General features: G+C 49.5%; 1 protein-coding gene and 1 non-coding gene across 2 annotated transcripts; both read right to left on the minus strand.

The window, feature by feature from the left end:
- Nucleotides 1-384: 384 nt before the first annotated feature.
- TRNAC-GCA (transfer RNA cysteine (anticodon GCA)) lies at nucleotides 385-456 on the minus strand. The gene has a single exon. It is a non-coding gene; the product is annotated as a tRNA-Cys (tRNA).
- A 9,379-nt stretch (nucleotides 457-9,835) lies between these two features.
- Nucleotides 9,836-21,212, minus strand: LOC146356493 (uncharacterized). The gene is made up of 6 exons (XM_084841123.1): nucleotides 20,699-21,212; nucleotides 19,971-20,115; nucleotides 19,451-19,629; nucleotides 18,581-18,707; nucleotides 17,970-18,062; nucleotides 9,836-15,143 (listed from the first exon to the last, which is right to left on the minus strand). The coding sequence occupies exons 1-6, from the start codon at nucleotides 21,083-21,085 to the stop codon at nucleotides 13,042-13,044; spliced, it is 3,033 nt and encodes a 1,010-aa protein (XP_084697249.1). The 5' UTR covers nucleotides 21,086-21,212; the 3' UTR covers nucleotides 9,836-13,041.
- Nucleotides 21,213-22,006: the final 794 nt, after the last annotated feature.

The raw sequence follows: 22,006 nt of genomic DNA on the forward strand, positions 1-22,006 counted from the left end.
GGGGACTATAAGACCATCACATCCAACCCCCTGCTCAATGCAGGAATCCAAGTCAAAGCATGTATCTGTGTATTTCTAGATGTTACCCACAAGAAACCTTTGAGGATAGGAAGAACTAAAACTGCAAAGTTATTCCTCCAAAGAAGGGGCATCTTGATTTTAACCCAGGACCTCATGATCTTTAGTCAAGTGCTCCACCACTGAGCTGTAACTCCAGCACACATGCACACATCAGTAAGAATGTAAGAACTTCAGCTTAGGATATGGGGTCTGTCCTATCCTTCCTTCTCATAGTCTTCTGCTAACAGGAATTTCTAGACTTTATCCACTCTGTGTCTCCAGGGACGGGGAAGGCTAAAGACCCAAATAAATTCCTCTAAAAAGAGGGGGCACCCGGACTTGAACCAGGGACCTCTTGATCTGCAGTCAAATGCTCTACCGCTGAGCTATACCCCCGACATAATTATTCTTTCCCAAGAAGTCTAGTTATAGATACTGGTTCATTCACTTAGTCCACTTTGATCTGCTGCCAGTAACAGGTTTATTAAGCACTTACCACCCACAAAATTATAATTATACTTCATTTTACATCATGCAGCTCAACTAGTTATTTGTTTGGATAAACTTCTCTCTAATTATAGTTACTCAACCTGAAGCATTTGGGTGACAAGCTGGATGCACTGTTTTAAAAACACACACAATGCCAATAAAAACCGTGACTGGTCCATTAAAGAATGCCTCCTGGAAGAGCGCTGTTTTCAGGAGGTGCCAGAAACAATGCAGTGTTGGTGCCTGCCTGACCACCAGGGGCAGGGAGTTCCAAAGAAAGGGGGCCACCACACTGAAGGCTCTTCTCCTGGCGGACTACAACCGGGCCATAGGTCCATGTGGAACCACCAGAAGCAAGCCCTCCGATGACCTCAGTGACTGGGAAGGTTGGTAAAGAAGAAGATGCTCTCTCCGGTATCCTGGTCCCAAGTTGTTTAGGGCTTTGTACACTAGTACTAAAACCTTAAACCAGGCCTGGTAGCAAACAGGCAGCCAGTGCTGTTCCCTCAGCAAAGGAGTTGCACGCTGAAAAGGGGCAGCTCCCGACAACAACATGTTGAGGGCTTCCTGGCAGTTGCCCCAGAGGGCCCTAAATTGCCATGGTGCCTGCAAGCCCCCTCTCTGTCTCCTCCCCCACTTAAGTCGCTCTTTAAATTGCATTTTTGCCATCAAGATCAAAGGACTAGGAAGTGATGGTTTCATACCCAGAAAGCCTGTCTTACTGTAAGAACAGCTGCCTGGGGACTCTGCGGGATTTTGTTTCCTGGAGGCTGTTAGAAGGAGACTTGACAGAGCCCCTGGTGCTAGGGAGGCTTCAGAGTTTGAGAGCGCTGCCTAAGGTACGTGCGTAGGGGGGCGGGGATGATATTGGAACTGGATGACCTCTGGAGGTCCTTCCACTGCTGATGCTTTGGTTCTGTCTCTGCAGAAAAACGGCATGAAGATGGCTAATGAGGAATGCCAAGTGAGTGACCCCCGGCTTCCCTCTTTGAAATGTTTCTCCAAAACACAGCAGCCCCCTTGGGTGGGGTGGATGTGCCGGCCAGGTATGATTAGGCTGGGTGTCATGCCCCTGCTGGGAGACTTCTCCTTGGAGGATTAGCTGGAGGACCATGAACCACACGCCAGATGCATCAGGAGGCCAGGAGGAGCCTGGGTCCTTAGAGATGACTACCAGGAAGGCGTCACCTGTGGAAGCCAAAGACTCTGTCTCAGAGGTGGAGGCAGAGAAACCCCCAAGCCCATGGGAGAGACATTGCCTGAAAAGACAGGATCTCAAAAAGAATTTGTCTGCTGTGTTGCCTTGGGACCTCGTTGCCTGTGACCTGCTGGAGAATTCTGGACCCTTGAACCTTTCAACCTGCAACTGCTAGGCTCAGACCCTAGCAACGTGACACTGGGCCTGAAACTACAGAGGGGTGCAACCTAGTCTCTGTCCCACCACATTTGAAGTGATTGGAGAAGGCAGGTCTCTTACAGTGGCAGTGCAAGTGGGAGGCTGTGCACTGTAGTGGGAGGATATGTGCACGGCTCCCCCCACCTTATTGCCACTGCCACACCTGCCCCCTGTTGCCACCACCACTACGCCCCCCCCCTCTCACTCTGAAGGCACCCTCAAAATGAGAAACTGGTTGGGTGGGCTCTTTGGAGAGCCACCCACACCCCAGAAGCCTTGTTCTGAGGAGGAGGCAACACACCTTCCCAGCGCTGAGGGCGATTCACCAGCCCTCCCATTCTGCTGCCTGAATCAGGGGATTCGCGCACGCGCGCACATACGCCCAACGGGAGGGCCCTGGTAGTGTGGCTGATGCAACCAGCCTGCTCATGTCTACAATGAGACTCCACTGGTCCAGGAAATACCCTTTGAAAAAGCCAAGCTGGGGATCAGACTGGACGTTCTCTGGCAGCTCTGGGCTTGGATGCCCCAGGGTTATTTTTATTTCCACATTCATTTTTATTTATCGCATTTATATCCCGCCTTTTTTCCTCTAAGGAACCCAAGGCGGCTTACATCATCCACCTCCTCCTCCGTTTTATCCTCACAACAACCCTGTGAGGTGGGTTGGGCTGAGAGTCTGTGACTGGCCCAAAGTCACCCAGTGAGCTTCCATGGCCGAGTGGGGACTAGAACCCGGATCTCCCGGCTCCCAGTCCAGTACTCTAGCCACTACACCACACCTTATACTGAGTCAGGCCCTAGGTCCATCTAGCCCAGGATCATCAATGCTGACCGGCAGCAGTGGCTCTCCAGGATTTCAGGAAGGAGTTTTTCCAGCCCTGCCTGGAGATGCTGGGGATCGAACCTGGGACCTTCTACAAAGCATGGGCTTTACCACTGAGCTATGGCTCGGTGTGGGGCTACACTTGGATAGGGTTCCAGGGCATAGTCTGAAGGCACATGAGGCTGCCACCCTGCTGAAGCTAAGCAGGGCTGGGTCTGGTCAGTGTTTGGAGGGGAGACCACCTGGGAGCTGCATGTAGCCACCTTGAGTTCCACCATGGAAGAAAGGTGGGATGTAAGTGGAATAAATAAATACATAAATATGGTCCACTGTATTTTATACCTTTGCTTCCGCAGCGATTCTTTGCTCCTCCACCGGTCCCAAGCTGGTATGGGAAAACAGGAGGGCACACAAGATGTACTGATATCTTTCCCCCCTTAAGAATAGCAGCTTTGTCTGGGGGGGGGGGGTTCAGTGGGAAAACGGCACAGGGGAAAGGGCTGCATCTCCTTTGCCCCATGCCATGTTCCAACCCAGACCAGAGCCCCTTGCAGCTGCTGTTTGTAAAAGCGTAAATACCACCCATTCTCACGTACGATAAAACAAACCACAAAAGACTGGTGACAGCGTAACATTAAAAGGAAAACCACAGAGCCCCCAGAAACTCAAACTGCTCCTCTGCGACTGGAAACCGGAATCAGTTACACACACTTATCTGTCTTGCAGCAATCTTCGCATTGAGCAATGAAAGCATTACTTGCTTACTTATCTGTCATCACGTCTGGTCCAGCTGGGAGGGTTGGGCATTTCGCAGAGGAGAGGAAGGAAAATCTCACTGCAGGATTGTTAACATAAGAACGTAAGCAGAGCCCTGCTGGATCAGACCAAGGGTCCATCCTGTCCAGCATTCTCTTCACACAGTGACCAACCAGCTGCCCACAGGAAACCCACAAGCAGGACATGAGTGCAATGCCCATGTTCCCCAGCAAACAACTATCTCCGTGGTGGGGGGTTATATCATCTGAATCATAAGACATAAGAACAGAAGAGCCCTGCTGGATCTGACCAAGGGTCCATCCTGTCCAGCATTCTGTTCACACAATGGCCAGCCAGCTGTCGACCAGGAACCCACAAGCACTGATGATTACTTGGATACCCTTTGCCAAAGTTCTGGCTGGCTGATCCAGATCCAGATGTGTACACCAGACACTGTGGACTCTCCATTGCTGCCCCCTTTAGCTTGCCTGTCAGACTTGAACGGCCAGAAAAAAAGGAGAGGCCAGGGGAGATGAGACCAATTTTCCTGCTTCTCTCTGAGCTCAGCGTGGCTTGGCTGGCTTGCTCGAGTCATCACATGGCGCTCTTTGTCCGCAGGCCCCTCCCCGGTGTGCCTCTTCTCCCGCCTTGCAGCACCTTCTCCACCGTGCGACTCAAGCTGTGCTGGGTTGATGGACAGGAGCGTGCCGGCTCTGGGTTTTGGAGGGCCACCTTTAACAGGCCCCCTCCCTCAGTGAGGCTACCCTCACACCGCCGTCACCCCCCGCAGCTGTTATCATGCCTCCTCGTCTCTCTCACCCTTGCTTCTGCTTGCTTGCTTGACAGGCGGACAGCCTGGGAGCAAGTAGGCCCTGGCGTCTGCTGCTCATCCTTCTCGCCACCACTGTTGTCTGGGCCAGAGCAAGAGGCAGGGAAACAAACAGGTTGCGATGGTGGAGAGGAGGAGCAACTTCGGGGGGCTCTTGGGACCCTGCTGGGGTGTGGGCCCTTGGCAGGGGCCCAACCATGCCCACCCTTGACACCAGCGGATGGGTGGACGCACCTATCTCAGAATAGGAAGTGGTTCTACATAGCCTGACAGGTGGCTGTCCAGCCTGGTCTTGGATGCCCCCAGGGTGGGAGAGCCCACCACCTCCCTAGGTCATTGGTTCCATTGTCGTAGAGTCAGGAACTTTTCCCAGAATCTGGCTTCCTGTAACTTGAGCCCATTATTCCGTGTCCTGCACTTTCATCCTGTTCTTTTTTCCCTCTTAAATGGGCCCATTCCCAGCAGCTCCAAGAGGCTGGATTAACCGCGGTCTTCCCCTGGTTTTGCATTATGCAGCAAGATCTCATGCTAGAGTGTAAGAAGACTGCAGAGGGGGCCCGCTGAAGTCTTTCCAACAATCCTCCATGCTTCTCCAGAGCACCTGATAACCTTTACCTGTGTTTGTTGCCCGGTCCTGGCTCTGCCCCCAGCACCAATATCCTACCTCCAGCTGCCAACTTGATTTGGATTTGCGGGGGGGGGGGGGGAGGGGGAGAGAGATTGAGAGAGACATTTCTGATGGATCCGAGGAGATTGTTTTTTGGCTGATTTTCACGCAAGCAAACACCACCAAAAATGTCTTGGACATGTTGTGTAAGCAGGAGAGAGAGAGAGGCAGAGCTTGATAATAACCACCCGTTTTGATTGAAACCTTGATAATAACCGCCAGGCCCTTGGTGGAAGTGGAGTTGCCTGACCCCTCCTTCTCAAGGTAGCCACTCCAGCCCCCTGAAAATGCTACACAGAGAGTCAAGAGACCCTGGTGAATGGGGGGGGGGACTGCAGTAGTGGGAGAAAGGGGGGATCCCCAAATATTTGGCAGAGGAACCTTCTGTGAGACCTTCCTCTCACAAGAGGCCTCTTCCTAGAATCATAGAATAGTAGGGTTAGACGAGGCCTATTAATTAATTAATTAATTAATTGCCCATCTGGCTGGTAACCCAGCCACTCTGGGCGAGGTACAAAGCATATAATAAAAGAGTTTAAAACAATAAAATTCTACAATAAAAACATTTTCTAAAATACCCTAACCCACCCCGAATGCCTGCCTGAACAACCATTTTTTAATGCACGGCTGAAGCTCATTAAAGAAGGGGCATGGCGGAGTTCCTTAGGGAGGGAGTTCCACAGAGTGGGGGCCACCACAGAAAAGGCCCTCTCCCTCATCCCCACCAGTCTAGCTGTCCTGACTGATGGGACAGAGAGAAGGCCATCCAAGGCTGAACTTGTTAAGCGGCCTTGCTGGAGCCGCTCCTTAAGACAGGCTGGCCCGGAACCATATAGGGTTTTAAAGGTCAAAACCAACACCTTGAATTTGGCCCGGAAAACAACTGGTAGACAAGGCCTATAAGACCATCAAGTCCAACCTGCTGTTCAGTGCAGGAATCCAAATCAAAGCATCCCTGACAGGCGGCTGTCCAGCCTCGTCTCGGATGCCCCCAGGGTGGGAGAGCCCACCACCTCCCTAGGTCATTGGTTCCATTGTCGTACAGTCAGGAACTTTTTCTGGAATCTGGCTTCCTGTAACTTGAGCCCATTCTTCCGTGTCCTGCACTCTGGGATGATCGAGAATTGATCCTGGCCTTCCTCTCTGGGACAACCTTTCAAGGACTTGAAGAGCGCTATCCTATCTCCCCTCAGTCTTCTCTTCTCAAGGTTAAACATGCCCAGTTCTTTCAGTCTCTCCTCACAGGGCTTTGTTTCCGGTCCCCTGATCATCTTCGTGGCCCTCCTCTGAACCCTCTCCAGCTTGTCTGCATCCTTCTTAAAGTGTGGTGCCCAGAACTGGACACAGTACTCCAGATGAGGCCTAACCAGTGCGGAGTACAGGGGAACTATTACTTTATGTGATTTGGAAGCTATACTTCTATTAATGCACCACAAAAGCCAGGTTATCCCTATCCAGATAGGCGCATAGCTGGGCCACCAATCGAAGCTGGTAGAAGGCACTCCGTGCCACGCAGGCCACCTGAGCCTCAAGTGACAAAGCTGGTTCCAGGAGGGACCCCAAGCTACGGACCTGCTCCTTCAGGGGGAGTGCAGCCCCATCCAGAACAGGTTGAACACCCTCCATCCGGTCAGCAGAACCACCCACCAACAGCATCTCAGTCTTGACTGGACTGAGTTTCAGTTTATTAGTCCTCATCCACTCCATTGTTGCAGCCAGGCACCGATTCAGCACATCCACAGCCTCACCTGAAGAAGATGAAAAGGAGAAACAGAGTTGCGTATCAGCATACTGATGACAGCACACTCCAAAACTCCAGATGACCACACTCAATGGTTTCCTGTAGATGTTGAATAACGTGGGGCACAGAATCGACCCCTGTGGAACCCCATACTGGAGAATCCACGGGGCCAAGCAATATCCCCCAAGCACCACCTTCTGGAGCCGATGCTCCAAGTAGGAGCGAAACCACTGCAATGCAGTGCCTCCCACTCCCAGCTCAGACAATCGTCCCAGAAGGATACCATGGTCGATGGTATCGAAAGCCGCCGAGAGATCAAGGAGAATCAACAAGGTCACACTCTCCCAGTCTCTCTCCCGACATAGGTCATCATACAGGGCGACCAAGGCTGTTTCCATGCCAAAACTGGCCTGAACCCAACTGAAACGGATCTAGATAATCGGCCTCATCCAAGAGTGTCTGGAGCTGGTTGGCAACCACTCACTCAAGAATCTTGCCCAGGAAAGGAACATTTGCCACTGGCCTAAAATTACTAAGATTTTCCCGAGTCCAGGGAGGGTTTCTTTAGGAGTGATCTCACCACTGCCTCTCTGAGGCGGCCCAGGACCACTCCCTCTTCAAAGGAGGCATTTATCACCTCCCTGGCCCAGCCTGCTGTTCCTTCCCTGCCAGTTTTGAGGCTGGCAGAGGGAAAAGTACACTTCCAACTTCATTTAAAGGATTTTCCTACCAGCCTTCAGCCCTGTTTCTGAGGTGGTTTACAGAACAATTGGTTCTGGGGGATCTCAACGTTCATGCCGAGGGCACCTTGTCAGGGGTGGCACGGGTTTTCATGGTTTCCATGACAACCCTGGGACTGCCCCAACATGTCATCGGCCCAGTGCATAAACCAAGAGGGGCAAGGATCTAATATGGAAGTGGTTTGATGAACCAGGTCCAAGCACCTTCTCAACATCCTCGAGCTGTGCCAACTGAAACTTATCCAAGAAAATAGGACAAGGCTGTGCTCTGGACACCTCACCAGATTAACCTGCTGGAAGACTGGAGTCTAAGTCCCGGCAGAGGCAAGAGATTTTATCCTGGAAGTGCCTAGCAAAGGAATTACAGCGGGCCTCAGATGGGTCTGCAGTCTCCTTAGGGCCAGCATGCAATAGGCCACGGATGACCCTGAAAAGCTCTGCTGGGAGGCATATAGAAGATCGAATGGAGGCACTGAGATATTGTTTCTTTTCCACTCTCACTGCCCCTGAGTATACCTTACCATAGGCACACACCAGGGTTTGATTACACCTGCTAGGAGTTCTTCTCCAACTGTACTCAAGCCATCTCCTATTTTGTTTCATCTCTCTCAGCTCTGTGGTATACCATGGATCAGTACGAGCTCTACTCAGGAGAGAGCACTCAGGAACAATCATGTCAACCGCCCAGGTCATTTCTGCATTCCACAGATCAAACAGGGTTTCGGCAAGACAGCCAGCCGGAAAGCTTCCCCAGAGCCCCCTGGAAACCATCGGGATGCATTAGCCTCTGGGGGCGGACCATCTTAACAGGTCCCCCACACTTGCAGAGGGGCAAAGCTGCCATAAGTCTAAACCTCAGCAAGCAATGATCCAACTGCGACACAGGGACAGAAGCAAAGTCCATCACCATCACCAGGTCCAGTTGAGAAAACCAAGTCTAGAGTATGCCCTGCTGGGCCGATGACATGTTGGGGCAGTCCCAGGGTTGTTATGGAGACCATGAAATCCTGAGCCACCCCTGACAAGGTCCCCTCGGCATGAACGTTGAGATCCCCCAGAACCAATTGTTCTGTAACCCACCTCAGAAACAGGGTTGAAGGCTGGTCGGAAAACCCTTTAAATGAAGTTGGAAGTGTACTTTCCCTCTCTGACGGGGTCCATGAATAACTGAACTGCCTTTGAGTTCACTGGGTCTGTTCTACGGATGATTTCATCTGGATCCGAGCCCAAATGGTCACTCGCATGGCGCTTAACATAGCATGATCCTGCAGTGTCCTTCCCCAGGGCCAAGATCATCCTACAATGTTTAGTCAGAAGTCAGTTCTGTTCAGTAAATGTCTCCAGCAACATAAATTAGCAGCTAGCAGGTTCTGCCCTTTCTGTGCAAAAGCTGGTTTGAAACTCAACATTAAAAAAACAAAGATCATGGCATGTGGTCCCATCACTTCCTGGCATATAGAAGGGGAAGAAATGGAAGCAGTGACAGATTTTATTTTCTTGGGCTCCAAGATCACCGCAGATGGTGACTGTAGCCATGAAATTACAAGACGCTTGCTCCTTGGGAGGAAAGCTATGGTACACCTAGACAGCATAGTAAGAAGCAGAGACATCCCCTTGCCGACAAAGGTTCGTATAATCAAAGCTATGGTTTTCCCAGTAGCAACGTATGGCTGTGAGAGCTGGACTATAAGGAAGGCTGAGTGCAGAACTGCTTTCGAACTGTGGTGCTGGAGAAGACTCTTACGAGTCCCCTGGACTGCAAGGTGGTCAAATCAGTCAATCCTAAAGGAAATCAACCCTGAGTGCTCATTGGAAGGACAGATACTGAAGCTGAAGCTCAAATATTTTGGCCACCTAATGCGAAGAGAAAACTCCCTGGAAAAGACCCTGATGCTGGGAAAGATTGGAGGCAAAAGGAGAAGGGGACAGCAGAGGATGAGATGGCTAGATAGCATCACCGATGCAATGAATATGAACTTGAGCACACTCCGGGAGAGAGCGGAGGACAGGAAGGCCTGGCGTGCTATGGTCCATGGGGTCACGACAAGTCGGGCACGACTTAACGACTGAACAACAACAATAGGGTTCCTGATGAACAGCCTCTTGCAGCGCGAACCTGCGCATGCCTACTGAGAAGTCAGCCTCACTGAGTTCTATGGGACTTACTCCCTGGTAAACGCATATAATGTTGCAGTGTGAATTTCTCCTTCATTAGTCACGTCTTCTTCACAATTAGGTAGGGCCTTAATTGCCAGTTTTTCCTTCTTATTTTTCTTTTATAATGAAACAGGACAACTTTGCTCTAAGAAAATAGTGGAAAGCAAATGGTGGTATAATAATAATAATAATGAATTTATTAATTAAACTTCTTAATTGCCCATCTGGCTGGTCACCCAGCCTCTCTGGGCGATGTACAACAGTACAATTTAAAACAGTAAAATTACACATTAAAACATCGTCTAAAAATACCCTAACCCACCCCAAATGCCTGCCTGAACAATGTAATAAAAAAATAAAAACCCTGCCAGTTTAAGACCAGCGTTAAGGCTATCTCATATTGACCCAAAGTCCACCAAGCCAGGCAATTGGATGCAAATGCTGATGCCTTAACAAATGCACCCCATGACCAGTAATAATGTTGTGCAATGTCACAGATTGTGCTGCCTTACAGCTTACCCTCTACACATCCACACTTTTCCTAGGTCTTTCCAGCCTGAATCCTGAAATCCAAATCCTGTTCTATTTTACTGTAGAAGTTCACAATTCCAGAAATCATTAAATATATTTAATATGCATGTCTATTGTGATGAGTGAACATGAGCTCAGGACCTCACGGAAGACCTTTTCCTCCTTTGCAGATGGAGATGGGATGGAACAGAGAGCTACCTCTCCGCAATGGAGCATCTTAACAATTTTCCTGTGCAGGGGCAGGGGGCAAAGACCAGGAAACAATATTAAGAGAAATATAGTCAAAGGGGAGGGGAAGGAAAGTGTTATGGGGGAAGGGGGGCGTTATGGGAATTGTGGTTCTTACAGAGATGTTTGTAAATAAAGTTTGGAACTTTCTCCGAATTGTGAAATACTAAGAACACTGAAACAAAACACTTGTTTTGCGGATTTTGACTTTATGAACACACATTCACAAAGCCACTCTCTCACAGAGAATACTTTGCATTGGGGTAGATGTTCAAATGGCTGCGGGAAACCGCCAGTGTTCTCTCTCTCTCTTTAAAGAAGTCTTTTATTGTCTGAAAGTTGGAGGTGCCCTCAGAGTTAAGACAGGCTGAGGTGAGGTAGGGGTTATCTTAGGGAGAGCCCCTTCTTCCCTTCATCGCCTCTTCAAGGCCCCAGCTGTAAAGGGGGGGGGGGTGGACAAATTCCTGGAGGAGAAGGCTATCAATGGCTACTAGTTCTGATGGCTACATGCTACCTCCAGTATCAGAGACAATATGCCTAAGTACACCTGTTGCTGGAGAGTGCGCTCATGTCCTGCTTGTGGGTTTCGTGTGGGCAGCTGGTTGGCCACTGTGTGAACAGAATTTGGACTAGATGGACCCTGGGTCTGATCCAGGATGGCTCTTCTTATGCGCTTATGAAAAGTTAGCAAGAGTTCCCCAAGGGCTGGTGTGGGCTGTGGGTCTCTTCCAACAGCAAGTGTCCAGAAAAATGACTCTATGAAACTGACAAAGGTGAGAAGCAAAATTTCAGTCTCTGCAATAGCCTGATATTTATTTATGACAGGGGTCCCCATCGTTTTTTGGATGGTGGGCACACTTGACATTTAGACAGAGTGGCGTGGGCACTCTCACAAAATGGCTGGCATGGAATGGGGTTGGCCCATTCATAAAATGGCTGCTGTGGTGGGCATGGCCGGTCAGAAAACACCCATTTCCCAGAAGACAAGCTGGTGAGACTAGAAGAAAGCGGACTTGTCCAAGAACCTAAGTACAAGGTAGAATTTGGGACTGAGCTCTAAAACACAAAACCACTTTGAACCCAAATAAAGATGGTGCTGGAGGACAGCCTGATCACTTGGCAGCATGCCAGCCTCTCCCTTTAAAAAGTATTGATTTAAAATATCTTTAGATATTAAATATCTCTCATACTGGGAGAATAAAAAGGTATTTACCTGGTGCCGGAAGGAGAACAACGTAGGTGCCAGGAAAACCTCTCTAGGAAGCTCATTGCACAGTTAGGGGGCCAGAGAAGAAAAGGCCCTCCTAGTAATTGCTCAAATTTACTGTATTTCTCTGTGCGGATCCTTTGCTATAATCTAAGCTATGTGCTGTGATGGAATTGCTTTCCATACTTCAGGGATTTGCATTGCTTCTCCCCTGTGTGAATTCTTTTATGACTTCTAAGGTCTGTGCTCTTACTGAACCTATTTCCACACTCAGAGCATTTCTTGAGTGTCTCCCTTTATTGTATTCCTTACTGTAACCTAATCTGATGACTCTGATGGAAGTTCATTCCACCCTCTGAGCATTCTTTGTGTGTGAATTCTTTGATGAGGTCTGTGCTGTGTCAGAACGTCTTTCCACACATAGAGCATTGATTACAGGTCCGCAGTCTTGGCCCAATCTCAAGGGAGAGTTGGCAGATTTGCATTCCACCAGTATAAGGGTCAGGACTTCATGGATGCCACGACAACCGTCAGGCTGTTTCAACATGTCACTGGCCGACAGCATGTGGTGGGACACACTCTTGGTGTGGTCTTCACCACTGGGCAGGAGGATGGTGATCTAGAAGTAGGAAACCTAACACAGGAGAAGATGGGCAGCCATCCGCCAGGGATGCTCTGACTTGGATTCCTGCATTGAGCAGGGGATTGGACTCGATGGTCTTATAGGCCCCTTTCAACCCTACTATTCTATGATTCTGTGATTCTAGGAACCACTGTCTTGTGCAGATCATGCTCTATTGAGGTTCAGGCGTCTAGCTCCATTCTCCCTCTGCAAGGGGTGGGGGACCTATTAGAATGGTCCACTCTTCAAGAATGATGGAACCCGATGGATTCCAGAGGACTAGGGATAATTTCCTGCTGATATCCTGCAGGAAATTATCCTGCTGAGGATAAAATGGGGAGGAGGAGGATAATGTAAGCCGCCGTGGGTTCCTTGCAAGAGGAAAAAAGGCGGGATATAAATGCAATAATAAAATAAAATGAATATGGCAGGCGCTTCTGTCAGCACCTGGGTCTCTTGGAGAATTCGGTGATGACCACAACAGTTAACATAATAGCTCATGAGCACTTTCTTTCCTTTGCCTTCGGCACCATGGCATACTATCGGGCTGAGGGCTATGACGTGAAGGCAAAGAACACTCCGCTGGAATTCCTACATCTGTTGCAGAGTGGGGTCGGTCCGTATGGCAGCTGTTTTCTCTCCTGGTCAAGTGACTCACAGACATTGGTTCAAAGAAGAGAAACCAGCTAGTCGGATGGAGCGGGAATGGGTTTCATGTTCGAATGGGTTTCATGTTCGATGAAAGGTAAGGCTTTTACTATGAATGAAGCTCTTCCCACACTCTGAACATTTCTAGGGTTTCTCCCCTGTGTGAATTCTTTCATGGGATTTTAGACTTCTGCTATTGCTGAAACTCTTTCCGCATTCTAAACATTTATAGGGCTTCTCCCCTGTGTGAATTCTTTCATGGGATTTTAGACTTCTGCTATTGCTGAAACTCTTTCCGCATTCTAAACATTTATAGGGCTTCTCCCCTGTGTGAATTCTTTCATGGGATTTTAGGCTTCTGCTATCGCTGAAACTCTTTCCACATTCTAAACATTTATAGGGCTTCTCCCCTGTGTGAATTCTTTCATGGGATTTTAGGCTTCTGCTATCACTTAAACCCTTGCCACATTCTAAACATTTATAGGGCTTCTCCCCTGTGTGAATTCTTTCATGTGATTTAAGGTTTGACTTCTGGCTGAAACTTTTCCCACATTCTGAACACTTATAGGGCTTCTCCCCTTTGTGGTTTCGTTGATGCAAGGTTAGACTTTTGCTATGACTGAAGCTTTTTCCACACTCCAAACATTTGTAGGGCTTCTCTCCTGTGTGAATTCTTTCATGGGATTTTAGGCTTCTGCTATCACTTAAACCCTTGCCACATTCTAAACATTTATAGGGCTTCTCCCCTGTGTGAATTCTTTCATGGGATTTTAGGCTTCTGCTCTCACTGAAACTCTTTCCGCATTCTAAACATTTATAGGGATTCTCCCCTGTGTGAATTCTTTCATGGGATTTTAGGCTTCTGCTCTCGCTGAAACTCTTTCCGCATTCTAAACATTTATAGGGCTTCTCCCCTGTGTGAATTCTTTCATGGGATTTTAGGCTTCTGCTATCACTTAAACCCTTGCCACATTCTAAACATTTATAGGGCTTCTCCCCTGTGTGAATTCTTTCATGGGATTTTAGGCTTCTGCTCTCGCTGAAACTCTTTCCACATTCTAAACATTTATAGGGCTTCTCCCCTGTGTGAATTCTTTCATGGGATGTTAGGCTTCTCTTATCACTGAAACCCTTGCCACATTCTAAACATTTATAGGGCTTCTCCCCTCTGTGAATTCGTTCATGTGATTTAAGGTTTGACTTCTGGCTGAAACTTTTCCCACATTCTGAACACTTATAGGGCTTCTCCCCCTTGTGGTTTCGTTGATGCAAGGTTAGGCTTCTGCTATGACTGAAGCTTTTTCCACACTCCAAACATTTGTAGGGCTTCTCTCCTGTGTGAATTCTTTGATGTACTTTAACGTTTGAGCTCTGGCTAAAGCTTTTCCCACACACCGAACATTTGTAGGGCTTCTCCCCTGTGTGGATTATTTGATGTAAGATCAAGTTTTTGCTATGACTGAAACTCTTTCTACACTCCAAACATGTGTAGGCCTTCTCTCCTGTGTGAATTCTTTGATGTGTTTTAAGGACTGAGCTCTGGCTGAAACTTTTCCCACATTCTGAACATTTATAGTGCTTCTCCCCTCTGTGGTTTCGTTGATGCAAGGTAAGGCTTATGCTATGAATGAAGTTTTTTCCACACTCCAGACATTTGTAGGGCTTCTCTCCTGTGTGACTTCTTTGATGTGCTTTAAGGTTTGAGCACTGGCTGAAGCTTTTCCCACACACCAAACATTTGTAGGGCTTCTCCCCTGTGTGGATTACTTGATGTGTTTTAAGGACTGAGCTCTGGCTGAAACTTTTTCCACACTCTAGACATTTATAAGGTCTCTCCGTTTTGTGGTTTCTCTGATGTGATTTAAGATATTTCCTCTGACGGAAGCTCTTTCCACACACTGAACACTTACAAGGATTCTCTCCTGCGTGGAACTTCTGGTGCAAGTTAAGGTCTGAGCTGCAACAGAATTGCTTTCCACACTCCAAGCAATTATATGTTTTCTCTTCTGTGTGATATCTTTGATGATTCATAAGATATATCTGCTGGCTAGAACTCATTTCACACTCCAAAAATGTTAACAGATTCTCTGTGTTGTGAATATTCCTTTTGCTTCCTTCATAATGTTCCTTTAGCATTGAAATTTCATGGAAGTCAGCCCTTTCAAAAGCAGTGGCTTTGATGTTCTGTTTTTCTTCAGTTTTCACACTGTGCCTTTCACCCTCTTTATTGCTCTCCCTCCCATCATCTGAAGGAAGCAAAAAAGAAACATGATCAGGGAGGAATTTCTCCACAATTAAGGGAACAAATGCAATGAAACACTGTTAATAATACAAAATCCAGGGAGAGTATATATCAAAGGATCATTGTAAAAACAATCCAGTACTAACTTCTTCCAAAATATAATATTACAGCCAGGACATACAATTCTTTTAAATTATTGTAATGGTATAACATTTTAAATTAACAATTTTAATGCAATAACATATTAAATTTAAATATGTTAAATAACACTTAAATTTAAAAGTATACCATTCTAAATTTTAAAACATTTTAAATATTATATCATTTAATTAATTAATTAATTTTCATTTCTAGACCGCCCAATAGCCGAAGCTCTCTTCGGCTAAATATTATAACATTTTAAATTGGATCCAGTGTCTGGGATCCAAAGTTAATATTCCCACTGAAATCAAGGGGGCTTAAGTTAAGCGTCACTAACTTGCTACACTGGGTCTACTTTAAGCCTGACTAAGTCTGGATCCAACTCAGTATCAACTGGGTTAAACACTGAAGCCGGACTCGGATAGGATCAAACTTTCCAATGCAGTCAGAGTAGAGATAACACCATCAGCAGCCAGTTGCTCACAGCTGCAAAGTGCAGGAAATAGCAGCCAGACGTCTCACAAATGGCACTGTTAAAAGTGTTAAACGCAGAGGTATCCAAAAGGCTTCCTTAGGTGTAGCAGAGGGGCCATCAACATACGGCCTGGGAGATAGCGCGAATCAAAACGTAATTGGGGTTGGGGCTCATCAACAGCCATGGAACTGGCTGCTGATTGTGTTATTTCTCCTCTGACTGCATTGGAAAGTTTGATCTTATGCAAGTCCGGCTTCAGTGTTTAACCCAGCTGATACTGAGTTGGATCCAGACTTAGTCAGGCTTAAAGTAGACCCAATGTAGCAAGTTAGTTCCAGCTTGCAGGAAGGAGGGTCAGGGGAGACATGACAGAGGTCTACAAAATTAGGCATGGTGTGGAGAATGTGGATAGGGAGACATTTTTCTCCGTCTCTCAAAATACTAGAACCCGGGGTCATCCTATAAAGCTGATTGGTGGGACATTCAGGACATGGTGTGGAGAAGCTGGAGAGGGAGACATTTTTCTCCCTTTCTCAGAATAGTACCTAGGGTCATCCCATGAAGCTGACTGGTGGGAGGTTCAGGACAGATCAAAGGAAGGACTTCTTCACACAGCGCAGAGTTAAACTATGGAACTCACTTCCACAAGATGTAGTGATGGCCACCAGGTTGGATGGCTTTAAAAGGGGGTTGGACAAATTCCTGGAGGAGAAAGCTATCAATGGCTAGTAGTCCTGATGGCCATGTGCTACCTCCAATACCAGAGGCAGTGAGCCTAGGTACACCATGGCTTATGCCTCGCATCCTCAGAGATCCTACCGGGACTCCCATGAACCAAACACCGGTACCAGGACTCCAACTGACTGAACTGATTCTCCTCTTCTCAACAGGATAGTCGCTAGCACCTTTATTCATTGAAAATATGTCTGCACCACCCTTCAGCATATTTTAAATGCAAAATAATTTTCAAATCCTAATAAAACCACCAGAAACTACAACAACAAAAGCAGAAGATGCTAAAAGAAGCAGTTACTCCACCTGGGTTCATAAACCAATCCAAAGTGTCTGGGCCAACAAACGCCGGCAAGAGTAACAGCAGATCTTGGTGGTGAGAGTGTTCCACAGTCACGGGGCCACAGCAGACAAGCCTCTTCCCCCACTCTCCTCAAAAGAAGAGAGCCGGGCCCCCTCTCCCCCACACTGCTGCAGCAGCAGATGGCCAGGGACAAGATCAGGAGTGGGCAGCGGCCGGAGGCCTGGGGGCCAGTTTTTCCCCCTAGACCCCTGGCACGGGGTACAGTCCGTGGGGCGCTGTGAGGCAGCTGGAAAAAAAGGCCAAGATTGCTAGTTTGCCACTGAAATCCAGTGGCAAGCTCTCTTTGGCTCTACAGAGCCCTACTACGGTTACATCCAGCCTGTTTGCAAACAAACTAAACCTGGCTGTCTGGGTGCTCCGTAGCTGCTACGGATGCCTTTTGTTTTCCTCAGGAAGTTTTTTTTTTAGGATTTCTATGCGGCAACAGGGGGTGGAGGGGGCTGCATGCAGTGCAGGGGCTGTGTGTTGCCCACCCCTAGACTAAATAGTGCAAAGAGTCTCCCTCGTTCTGTGCTCTCCTGGCTGCAGGGGACATCCTCCCCGCCCATTCTGCTGCGGTCCTTAAAGGCTCCAATAGAGCCATGGGGTGGGGGTTCAGTCTCTTCCCCTCAGCTCTGGATATTCTTGATGGTTTAAACACAAACTACCCCCCTTTCCCCCGCCCCGAGTCCCCAGAGGCCCTCCAGCTATTCCCTGGCCGTTTCTCCAACAGATCTCTCAGCGAGTGACACTTGGGCCAGAACAAAAGTCTGCTGGAGAACACATTGGGGTGTTCACACAGCATGCTAACCCACACCCGGTGGTTGACTGTGGGTTGTTTGTTGAACCATGGGTTAGCGTGCCATCTCAACGCAGTGCATTTTCCGCAGGGTGGCTTGTTAACCAGCCTGAACAAGCCCATAACAAACCATGAGTTCTCAAGGTAGCTTGTTTGAGAAAAGTAAGCCACACTGCATGGTTAACAAGCCACCCTGAGGAAAATGTCCTGGATTCAGACAATAGGCTAAGCCAGAATTCAACAACAACCCACAGTCTACCACAAGAGTGTGGGTTAGCATGTTGTGTGAACCCAGTCATACGCCTGCCAGAGGGCCCCATGACACATTAGCAGAACCTACCTGCTGTTCTCTCTCCTTCCTCAGAGCCATGTACACATGGATTTTTCACTTCTTCCTGCCAGGAGATGAGGTCAGGTCTGGGAACAGGAAGCTCTGTTTAAGAGGGGAGAAACAGAGAAATAGGTATCTAAACACATACATTTATTCATTTAATGGATCAACATTCAGAAGAAAGAATACATGATGAGTGGTAATAATGACGTTCAAAAGCCTAACACCCACATCTCTGCTTTCAATAGCTTCGCCCCTGCCTTCTCAGTCACACCCCATCTCTGAGTCTACTCACTAATGAACTACTTTGGCCCTTAATTCCTCTCACTGTCTCTCTCCATCCTGATGCAACTCCCTCTCCCTCTGACATCTCCTGAACTGTCCCTGTCCTCTTTCTAAGTGGCGTCCTCCAACTGCCACCCAAAATACCATTCTGGACTCAGCTGCCAATCATTCCTCCACTCGCTCTTCCGTTACAGTGACTAAAGCATTTTTTGAATGAGCATCCCAGGAAGATGGACCAGCCATTGTTGTCCTCAAGGACATCCCCACAGGGCACTGATGAGGACAGCAATTCTTGCTTACGGTATATATCGCCCAAGGGAAAGAGGGATCCTTACCCAGAGAGGCCAAATTCCCATAGTTTTCCTCCATGACTTCCCGGTGCAGAGCCTTCTGTCTTGTATCCAGGACAGCCCACTCCTCTTTCGAGAAATGCACAGCCACCTCCTCAAAGGCCCCCAGGCCCTGCAAGAAGGAGTAAACATTTAGTATGAGCAGATGATGCAACTACCTAAAAAAACAGTAGAGGTGAGATGGTTGGAGAACATAAGAAGAGCCATGCTCGATCAGACCAAGGGTCCATTTAGTCCAGCATTCTGTTCACACAGTGGCCATTGAAAGCCTTCTCCCCCAGGAATTTGTCTACACCCTTTTTAAAGCCATCCAAATTGATGATCATCACTACATCATGTGGTAGCAAACTCCACAGTTTAACTATGCACTGTGTGAAGAAGTCTTTCCCTTTATCTGTCCTGAATCTCCCACCAATCAGCTTGATGAGATGACCCCGGGTTGAAGTATTTTGGAGGGGGAGAAAAATGTCTCCCTATCCACTTTCTCCCAACATCCATAATTTTGTACACCTCTATCATGTCTCCCCTTACTCTCCTTTTTTTCCAGGCTAAACACTCCCAGCTGTTGTAACCTTCTCTTATAGGGGAGATGCTCCAGCCTCAGGATCATTTTAGTTGCCCCTTTTCCAACTCTACACTCTCCTGTTTTAGTTGCAGTGACCAGAATTGTACACAGCATTCCAAGTGTGGCTGCACCATAGATTTGTGTAAGGGCAGTATGATATTGGCTGTTTTATTCTCAGTCCCTCTTCTAATTATGCCTAACATGGAGTTTTCCTTTTTCACAGTGGAAACACACTGGAAGTTATCCTGTAGGATCCAGAGGTTCCTCAGTAGCATGCAATGCTTTCTTACCATGCAATTCCGACTGAAGCAAAAAGGCAGATCCTTAGCAGCCCAGGGAGAGATCCAGGGGATCCCTGCTGATCCTCCCCCGACCTGCACAGCCATGGTATGTCTGACACCACAAAGAGAGGGAGGCCTAGAGGGAAGCACCAGGGCCATTTCAGTCCCTCTGAGAGCTGTTCCATTTCCTGTGAGGAAGAAAAAAGAAGGTGGGAAGATACTTTGCAGTTCAGTTCTTTATTTTTAATCCGCCCAATTACCAAAATTCTCCGGGCGGATTACAAGCAGTCCGACCCAATCGTTTTCCACATTGCCTTTCGGCATATTTCAACGTACTGGCTTGGATGATTACAGTCATAATCTATTGAAAGAAAACTCTTTTAAATATGTTAGTGAGGCTGGAGCAAAATGTCTCCCCCCCCCGCATGCACACACACACAGGTTCAAGGGAAACATCACAGCAGCCCATAGGTTCCAGGCTCATTTGGGAGAGGGAGACATTGTGGATACGCGGCCCATTTCTCCTTACCCAGTGAGATGGCCCCTGCGTCACCCTCCTGAACCATCCCGCTGACCAGCGGTCTGTGTCTGGGGTCTGACGCAGCCTCTTTCGGCGCAGGGAGATCCGTGGCCACGTCTGGAGGCTCCTGCACCTGAAGCAGGACTGAGGGGCCCTGGCGGGAAGGTGGGAGAGAGATCAGGAAAAGAGCGGGGCAGGCCAAGGCCAAGGGGGCACTTCTCAGCCTCCTTGAACTTCTAAACTTCCAAGACCTGCAACACACTCACAGACGGGTCCTTGCCAGGGGAGCAGATAAGGATCTGTGGACTAGCACTGATGATTCAACCCTGGCGCTGGAAGCCATCTAGAACTGGGCATCTGAAACTACCTCCCGGAGGTTCCCTGTGTCTTGGCAACATCCACTATTAGCAGAACAGGTTTCGTACATACAAACGCTAATCCTGTCGAAGAAGGATCCCCTCCTTTCCTGGAACTTCAAACTCCCCTTGAGGGGTCTTGTGACCCTCCGAGGAGGGCCTGATCCACACATTCAGAGAAGCACAGAATAGCAGGCTTGGAAGGGGCCTACAAGGCCATCGCGCCCAACCCCCTGCTCAGTGCAGGAATCCAAGTCAGATTCGAAGATATTCAAAACCACTGACTTCTGGGGTGGGGTGGGGTGGGGTGGGGTGGGGGTGGCTGTCCCTTCTTTGGATCCCGCCCCGCCCCTGGGACTGCGCAGGATAAAAGCTCCTCACCTGCATCTCTTCCTGCTCCTCCGCCTGGCTCAGGAGGAACCCTTCCGCCAGGGCCACGGCCTGGGAACTGGTCTCCGCCCCACACTCCCTGACCCAGCTGTCCATCTCCGCGGGCAGGACGGCCAGGAACTGCTCCAGGACCACCAGGTCCAGCATCTGAGCCTTGGTGCGCTGTTCTGGCTTCAGCCACTGGCGGCAAAGCTTGTGGAGTCGGCTGCACACCCCCCGGGGCCCCTCGGCCTCCCGGTAGCGGAACCCCCTGAAGCTCTGGTGCTGTTCACGGGAGGCAGAGCTGCCCTCCGCCAGCAGCGTCTGCGCCCCGGCTTCCCGGCGCGCCGCGCTGCTCGCGCTCCCGGGGGCCCGGGGGCCCTTCCCCGCCGCGCCCATCTCCCCTTCGCCCCCGCCGGGGCTCCGGGCCTCCCGGCTGCGCTGCCCCGGTCTGGCGGGCGGGGCGTCCTGGGGAGGTCTCCGGGCGCGCGACGGGGACGCGCCCCAGCCGGAGACCCTTCCCCGCAGCCCCGCCCGCCGCAGCCGCGCCCCCGCCCCGACGCCAGCGGCCGGGCCCCGCCCGCCCGCCCCGCCCCGGGCCGCGAGCCGCGGTCGCCGCGCCTGTCGCGCGTTCCCGGGCCGGAGCCCCCGGGAAGCAGCTGCCGCGCGGAGCGGAGGGAGGCGCGCCCGCAGGGGCCGCGGGGCCGGCGCGGGGCGCAGCGGAGCAGGACGGAGCGGCCCCTTGTACTGGAAAAGCCCGCCAGGAACGGGAGCGCTGGAGGCCGGAACCCTCGCGATAGTCCATTAGTAATTACTAATGTTAATATTCTGTTAATAACATTCTGTTATTAGTAAGCTTTTATTGCCCACAACACAGCGGGAGCAGAACGGCCACTTCCAAGCGAGCCGAATCAAGCAAACTCACCAGTCACACGTAACTCCGTGGCAGGGACGCAACAAGCCACAAAACGCCCACACAAACCACGTTCCGATACCGGCTCTGGGCCATCGTGTGTATTCTGCAAAACCTGCCGGGACGGCCACTTCCAAGCGAGCCGAATCAACCAAACTCACCAGTCACACGTAACTCCGTGGCAGGGACGCAATTGGCCACAAAACGTCCACACAAACCACGTTCCGATACCGGCTCTGGGCCATCGTGTGTATTCTGCAAAACCTGCCGGGACAGACACTTCCAAGCAAGCCGAGTCAAGCAAACTCACCAGTCACACGTAACTCCGTGGCAGGGACGCAACAAGCCACAAAACGCCCACACAAACCACGTTCCGATACCGGCTCTGGGCCATCGTGTGTATTCTG

The sequence above is a fragment of the Heloderma suspectum genome, chromosome 2 (assembly GCF_057233095.1).
Source record: "Heloderma suspectum isolate Gila_16-S chromosome 2, 16-S_ref, whole genome shotgun sequence".
Lineage (NCBI taxonomy): Eukaryota > Metazoa > Chordata > Lepidosauria > Squamata > Helodermatidae > Heloderma > Heloderma suspectum.

Bases quoted from the DNA above. Each gene is read 5' to 3' on its own strand.
- LOC146356493 (XM_084841123.1), bottom strand. From the start codon at position 21,085: ATGGGCGCGGCGGGGAAGGGCCCCCGGGCCCCCGGGAGCGCGAGCAGC. The intron at 18,708-19,450 runs GTAAGAAAGCAT...TCCTTCTTGCAG, and splicing joins GCTTCAGTCGGAATTGCATG to GGCCTGGGGGCCTTTGAGGA. The intron at 18,063-18,580 runs GTAAGGATCCCT...CCTCTTAAACAG, and splicing joins TGGGAATTTGGCCTCTCTGG to AGCTTCCTGTTCCCAGACCT.